The 7,863-nt window shown below is 41.4% G+C and overlaps 1 protein-coding gene across 1 annotated transcript in view; it reads right to left on the bottom strand.

Moving 5' to 3' along the window:
- Nucleotides 1-2,307: 2,307 nt before the first annotated feature.
- The window catches only part of LOC121933784 (serine protease 27-like), a 9,535-nt gene continuing 3,979 nt past the window's right edge, over nucleotides 2,308-7,863 (bottom strand). Inside the window, exons 4-6 of the mRNA XM_042473772.1 lie at nucleotides 7,212-7,486; nucleotides 3,449-3,618; nucleotides 2,308-2,598 (exon numbers count right to left, since the gene is read on the bottom strand). Coding sequence (XP_042329706.1) covers nucleotides 2,308-2,598; nucleotides 3,449-3,618; nucleotides 7,212-7,486 — 736 coding nt within the window. The remainder of the gene's footprint in view (nucleotides 2,599-3,448; nucleotides 3,619-7,211; nucleotides 7,487-7,863) is intronic.

Raw genomic sequence — 7,863 nt, 5'->3', positions numbered from 1 at the left:
TCTTTATTTTCTCATATTTTCTCAACAGGTTTGTTTTGATGGAAAGAGAAAAAAATGAAAGAAATTATAGGAAAACATGAGATGTTTATATGTGGGAGACATTAGCAGGAATCCTCTTGGTGATTTCCAATAAATTAACTGACCAATCTAAGTACTTTTACAGGCTATTTTTACTGGCATCACACAAGGAGGTATCCAGTACCTCCTTGCAAAATATTGCATAGCTGTAAAATAGATGCTGGATGGACTGGGCACAGCTCCAACCTCATCCAGACAGCCACTGGCTGGCTGCAGGAGTACATGGTAATATACTGGAAAACTCCCATGAACTGTTGTCCAGTGAACCATCTTCACCTTCCTGAATGTTTGTGGACCTAAATGTAAGTAAGCTGATGGAAAGTTACACTTTGTCAGCTCCAAATAAGATTTCACTTGTTGTTGCCTGAACACCCAGTAAAATTCAGTGCTTGCAACAAGGTGATTGCATGATAAAAAGCCTTCTTTGGAAGAAGCTTAATAGGCAACACACTTCCCAGAAAGAAAGAAAACCCACATAATTGAAGACATTTAATTAGTCTCAGTCCATTTTAAAGTCACTTGTGACGTAATGTAGATGTGATCCATGATTGGATTGTCTCTCCCTGTTTGAGTGACAAACTCTCATCTGAGCCATAGAAAATAAGAAAGGTGGAGTATAGTTTTCTTCTGCAATGATTTCTCGATCTATAGCTCCTCAAATTGCAATTTCCAGGAGAAAATATACAGATGCTTTGGACTATAATTTTCACAGTCTCCTACTGTGCTATGCTGGCTTGGGTTGTTGGGAATTTTAGACCACAATGTCTGGAGGGTCAAAGGTTCTCCACTCCTCCCGACATATTGATACCCCAGCACTGCATCCCTGCTTTCCTTTCCTCCCACTTACAAATTCTACAGCTTCTTTCAACTCTAATAAAAAACACCGGGAGAGTCATAAATTTCATGACAACTGCTTTGGCTCTAAGCCTTATTTTGACTGGTAAGATTTCTGAGCAGATGGATCAGGCATCCTTCTTGAACTACATCCAGGAACAGGATCTTTAAACCAGGACTCCTGGTGTCTTAAAACCTCTGGGAACTGTTCAAAGAATTGCCAGCTGATATGATACCCTGTTTCTTTAGGAGTTGCACAATGGGCAGAAATAATCAACAGCTGGAGCATTGCCCATCACGTCTTCATGCTAGGCTAAGGATACATCCACACTGCAGAAAAAAAAACACAGTTTGACACCACTTTAATTGTCATGGTTCCATCTTGTTGAATCCTGGGATTTGTAGTTTGTTGAGATATTGTCTGCTCTGTCAGAAAACTCTGGTGCCTCACCAAACAGCAAATCCCAGGATTCCATAGGATAGAGTCATAACCTATGAACTTCCTGTTGCTTTGTGTCTGTTCTCAGATTTTTAGCAGCTAAAGGGAGTGAATCTTTGGGAGCGGACAGAGCTGAATGATAGAACACATCCTTTGCATGCAGAAGGTCCCAGTTTCAATCCTGTCATCTTCAGGTCCGGCTGGGAAAGTCCCCCATCTGAAAACCTGAAAAGACAGTTGCCAGACAGTGGGGGCAATACTGAGCTAGGTAGACTGGTAGTCTGATGTCTCATAAGAAAACCTCATGCATTTCAAAAAACAATAAAAATTCCTCTAGCCTATGATAGATCCCAGTAGTCCTAGCTCATGGCTATCATAACCAGTAGCTATATTGTTTACTGAATGACTAGTCCAAAAATAACTTCCAGGTACTGGAATTGTAAATAATGGAGGATTTCAAGATGATGGCATTGCACCTACAGTACCCACTATGCCCAGATAGAGCATGGTGGGTCTATGGCATTGTGGGTACATGAAAACGACCTTTCCCCAGGTGTTTGCTGCTGTTCAGTATGTCTTGAAGTGAATGGTGAGAGTTAGATAGGCTATCCTGGCCCACCATAGACAACAGCCCTGAATAGGCCATGTTGGGAGCCTGGTTTTGGAGGAGGCTGGAAAGAATTCTTGGAGACATATCCTTCTGCCCCAGTCACCTTGAGCAAAATCTCGTCCTGGTCTGGAAGATGAAATTCATGAAAAGCAACAACAAGGATAATCTGAAAATTTAAATTTCATGATGAAAGAAGGCATGCTCCTGTAAACTCTTCTTCATAATAGAGCAGCAGAAGATGAATTCTCCTTCATGGTCTCACTGGCAATTATGAGTCTGATTAGTTCTTTCAAGTAGGATTAACAAGATGATAGCACAAAACACGAGTCTGTTTTCTCTGTAGAGTCTACTTGGAAGATAATAGCAAACCTACAGTGGCTGCAAGAGCAAAGAGAAGGCTAAAACTGCCAGTTGAGGCACTGTTGGTGGCGCTTTTGTTGTTCACTGTTGTCCAGTGGCCCTTGGTGCTTGTGAATCTCAACTCTGGTATCACACTGTGGATCCATGGCTGGTAGGAGGTGACACGAGCATAAACACCAGGACGATTCTTCTGTGCACAGCCTTCTCCCCAGCTCACCACACCAGCAAGGAGCCAGGACTCTCCGATCTGGCAGGCCAGAGGACCTCCAGAATCACCCTGTGCAAAAAGAATTTGAATAGATTATGGGTAAGGTCATGGGAGGAGATTCCTAATGTCTTGCCGGTATACATGAGAATGAACAAGAAAATGGCTATGTTTGTGAGCAAAACAACAGTAGCAACCCTTCAACATAACTAAGTCAAGGTAGCTCTATGGCTAATGGAGTCCTTGGCAGGCAGGCGGGTGCCCAATGGCCATAATTGTGGCCCCATCTTAGGCTGCTGCCACACTGCAGAAATAAGACAGTGTGACACCACATTAACTTCCATAGCTCAATGCTATGGAATTCTGGAATTTGTAGTTTTGGGAGATATTTAGCCTCCCCCCTCAGAGGGCTTTACTGCCCCACCAAACTAGAGATCACAGGATTCCATATCACTGAGACATAGAAGAGACATAGAAGTTCAAGTGATACCAAGTTGCCTTACTTCTTCAGCAGCCTATATTGTCTTGAATGGCAATGCTCCATTATTTTATGGCACTATGGGTAAAAACCATGTTAGCTACCACAAAAGCATACATATAGTCCACCATATTTTATACCCACAATGCAATGGAATGTCATAACCTGGAAAACAGATGGTGCAGTAACTATGGCTGCTGGAGGCCCAGAGTGGAGGTCCAAATAAGGCTCTCCATCAGCAGTGAACCTTAGAAGCTTCAATGGTTGCATGATGGTGATGCTGCATCTGAATCATGTGTTCAAATGCTGCAGTATTTGAATCAGAAGTGGGCTAAGCTACTTTCCCCAGAATTTTCCAGTAGTAGAATTCCGGGTGTTGTGGTAAAATGAAAGTATGTTTCCCATGCTGTGGTCATAATGGAGTGAACCCGAGCTGAATGTCACCTGACAGGCATCTTGTCGTCCAGCAGCAAAACCAGCACATAACATGTCCATTTTAATATCTTTTTTGCTTTTGGGTTCCCCGGAGCCTTGGTGGTAGAGGACATTGCAGGTATTTGTGCTGATGATGGGAACCTCCAGCTTTTGTAGTGTATCAGATGTGAGGTACCTTTCTACAAGGAGGACAAAAGAAAGAGATTTAATTTCAAGAAATGCACTGAGACATTAAAAATGGAAACATTTGGAAACAATGGGTAAGCATGATAGTTTCCTGGGATGTTCCATAACTTTGGCTGAAAACAGATGGTCCTAAAGGAGTGGCTCTGCTTGAATTCCTACAATATATAATATCTTTACCTTTCAGCCTATTATGGGAATCAGAACATAACTGTTAGCCAGATTTCCCAGTTCTATGAGGGCAGTAAGTGATGTGAATTTCCTTTTTATAGAAATCATTGAGACAAATTAGTCATGGCTAAAATCCTATGACTGGAACCCAGTATATTATGTAACTTATGTATACTTAGTTATGAAGCAGAGGTGCTAAGATACCTAATTAGTGAATTGTAAAGATGCATAACAGGATACTGATACTCCCTAGCCAGTATCTCAGTGCACAACGGACTGACACACATTGGTCAGCTTGCTGGCTCCCCTAAGTAGCCACATAACAGCAACCTTTTACTAGATATGGATTTTATGGAACTGCACAGTTCTAATTTCCACAGATGTCAGTCTGCCTACGAATATGTAAATCCCCAAGATGATTCCAGCCTATTTGGAAACTACATAACTACTCTAGTTTGGATCTAATCCTCCATGTTTTGATGCAGATCTCAGCTGTTTAATGATATTACTTCTGAGAAAAGATAATACTGTAAAAGAATATGTATATTATACTCTATGATTCTATGAATACCAAAAATACATGCTGAGAATGCAAAATGATTTGTGAATAGAATACAAAAGATACATATTGTGAATACACACCTATACAGTGCACACAAACATAGATCATAGATTAATGTGGAAACATTAGAATCAAGGTTTGGACAAAATAAACTATGTGAGATGAACTGGAAACTGATAGATTTGCACATTCCCATAATAGGCTTGAAAGCTGTCATAAATCAACAAAACAGTTCCAAAGGGAAACTCCTTTGTCAGCTGAGATTTATTTGTAGATCTGACATTAACTGACTTGGGCTCAAAAGAGAGTAGGAGTGGCTCCCTTATTACAAAAGGAAATTGTCTGTGTTTGGGTGTATATGTACACTCTTTATCTTAGTTTGCCAATTCATCACCAGTTGGGAATTGGTCACGCCTGCTCTGACTGAAACTTTTGCTCTTTGAACTGGATCTCTTTTTTATGTCTCCCTTACATTAATAGTATTGGCACACCTGTCTCTTGGGTTTTGGACCTTTCTTTGTTAAAAAAAAAATCCTCCCCAATTTTTCTTTTTCTATCCATACCCCCTAAACTGAGAGTCCCAGGCACAAAGTAAATTTTTGAACTCTATTACTTTGAATACCTTTAAGAACAGTGTTTTTATTGGTGCAAGTATTCTCACCAATATTAGGTAATAAATACCCTAAAGACACCAGTTCCTCTCTGATCTTGGGAACTAAGCAGGGTCAGCCCTGGTTAGTACTTGGATGAGAGATTGTAAATGAATACCAGGTACTGTAGGCTATATTTTAGAGGCAGGAACTGGCAAAACCACCTCTGAGTACTCTTTGTCTGAGAAAACCCTATGAAATTCATTAGGTCACCATAAGTCATCAGGCAACTTAAGGGCACATATACGCATTCCCTCTAATGTTCTAATTATTTCTCACATTGGTCTAAATCATATTACTCTCATCTACAGTAGACTCATCAAATTAATGGGATTTACCTACTTGGTGACGCACCATTCAACAGTTAATTCATTGGTTCTATTCCAATCTGTACTAACCAACAGTATTCAGACCATTATATGCAATATATTATACCAATAAGGACAGAGTCCCCCTGGTTGTCATGACAGTTTCTTGGCAAAACTCAAAATGCAATTTCTGATTATGAATATCCTATGTAATTTGGCTCCAGGACAAGTAGATGAACACACTGTTCTCTCTCCTTCTCCTTATAATCATATTACTTCTGCCTTAGGGCACAAACCTCATTGCTATCCAAAGAGAATGGACAAAGGAACCAGCAAGCAGTAGCAGTGGCTATTCCTTCTCCTACTCACTCCAGTACTACTTTCTTTTAAGATGCTTCCCCTTCTGCTTAAGATGGATCAGAGATGAAGGCCACTTTTGCGGGATTCTGGGCCTGAACAGACAGGCCAAAATAAAGCTGCTTTGGGTCATTTTGGAGGTATGTAGTTTAAATTACACACACATCTTAAGAGGCCAGAAGCTGTGCCAAAGCTGTGCTCCAGTCCTTAGGACTGGAGTGTGGCTTTGGTGCAGCTTCCGACCTCTTTGGACGAATGCATCATTTAAGCAGCATACTTCCAAAGTGACCCAAAGCAGCTTTATTTTGGCCTGTCTGTTCAGGCCCAGAATCCCGCAAAAGTGGCCTTCATCTCTGATCCAGCTTCCGACCTCTTTGGTCGGAAGCTTCCGACCTCTTTGGACGAATGCATCATTTAAGCAGCTTACCTCCAAAGTGACCCAAAGCAGTTTTATTTTGGCCTATCTGTTTGGGCCCTCTGTTGTCAACACAAGATTGGCCACCACCACCAAGACTTTCACAAGCTATTGCGCATGCGTGCGTGCGCGCGCGCACACACACTCACACATTTCTGAGAGAAAATTGCCAGATTGACTCTACTGATCCCTTTAAGCAAGATATATTTTCATTGCCTTTGATTCAAAGGCCTTAGAAGCTTTGGATGCTTGTTGAGAAATAGAATAGAAATTTGCTTCTGTGAAGCATCTGTTTCTGTATTTGCGCTTATCATGATGTAACTGTGAGACGCACAACAGTCATGGCTCCACTTCCATCCTCCTACCTGAGCGCTGTGAACTGGTTTTATCAGGGATTAACTAGCAATATCACAGACAGAAACCAAAGCATTATGAACTCTATCAACCATAGCTAAGGATTTGTACGGCCTAAGGGCACATCTATAGCAATAAATATATATCATTGTTATAGCTCTGTAATTGTCATGGCTCCCTCCCAAGCAATCTTGAGAATTGGACTTTGATGGGGTGTATTAATGGTAATCTGTTAAAGATTCTTAGCATCCAGCTTCATGCACAAAGTGAACATTCTCAAGATTCTCTGAAAAGAGGGAATGAATGTTAAGATAATACAAAATCTGCAGTACACTTTCTTTCTGACTCATTGATTCCCAAGCAGGGTGGCCCAGGATTTTTTGCTTCCCTAGATTGGGAACCACTTGTCCATTGCTTCTGTTTTAGCAGGGGATGGGAAAGCTATACCCCTCAAGATTTCACAAATGAAAACAGAGACACAGGGGGCCAAGCAACATCAGAGTGTGGTCAAGATGGCAAAAGTTATCAGTGAGGAAGAACAGACAAACTAGGAGAGGATGCAGCAGGTTGCTATTGTCTGAGCCTACTGAGGAGTGTAAGATTCTGCCAGCTCCTATTCTCTTGCCCCCTGCACTTTGAACTGAATTTGCAGCAACTGATGTAAGCCAAGGGCCAAGAGGGAAAGTGAGAGGAGGAGAGAGACTGGCACATTTTAAAAGCAGCTGAAAAATGGAATGATATGTATGTGTTTTGCTTTTTTTTCTGTACCTACCTCTGCCTTGTACATCCCCCCATCCTGTGACCCAACACTTGAGTCCTGGCTGGAAGTTGACATTGGCATCAGGGACACAGATGGGGGTGATCCAGTTGGAGAATTCCACTGGCTGGTCCAGTTGTACCAGGGCAATGTCTCCGCTTCTCATATCTCCTCCTTCATATTCAGGATTGAGGACAATGTGTCTCACACCAGTCGTGATGGAATGAGGACCTGGATTTGAGAGTTTCAGTGCTCCAAGCATGACTGTGAATTTGGAAGGCGAATCAACCCTGGAGGGAAAAAGAGAGAGAAAATAAAAGACTATGGGGAGATTCCCCCCTCAGGTTGTGGGGGACAAAGTATGGTATTCTGAGAGGCACTGAAACAAATTCCAAGATAATTCTTCACCAAATAAATCTATTTTTAAATTTGTATTCAAAAACAGAAAGTTCAGTGCATGTAACTGTTACAATGCTTCCTAGAAATGTTTTAACCCCCACCCAAGCACAAACCAGCTTATGAAACATATACTGGTAGGTAAATAAAAATAAAATAAAAATGAACAAAATAAAATGACTTGTAAAGCAATGCAGGCTAAAAATAGGCTGAAGTCCCTCCTCAGAGACATCAGAGGCTGTGTTGCATAATTTATGATGATGGAGCAATG

Source organism: Sceloporus undulatus, chromosome 6, assembly GCF_019175285.1.
Source record: "Sceloporus undulatus isolate JIND9_A2432 ecotype Alabama chromosome 6, SceUnd_v1.1, whole genome shotgun sequence".
In the NCBI taxonomy this organism is placed as follows: domain Eukaryota; kingdom Metazoa; phylum Chordata; class Lepidosauria; order Squamata; family Phrynosomatidae; genus Sceloporus; species Sceloporus undulatus.
This window is presented reverse-complemented; position numbering and strand designations above follow the sequence as displayed.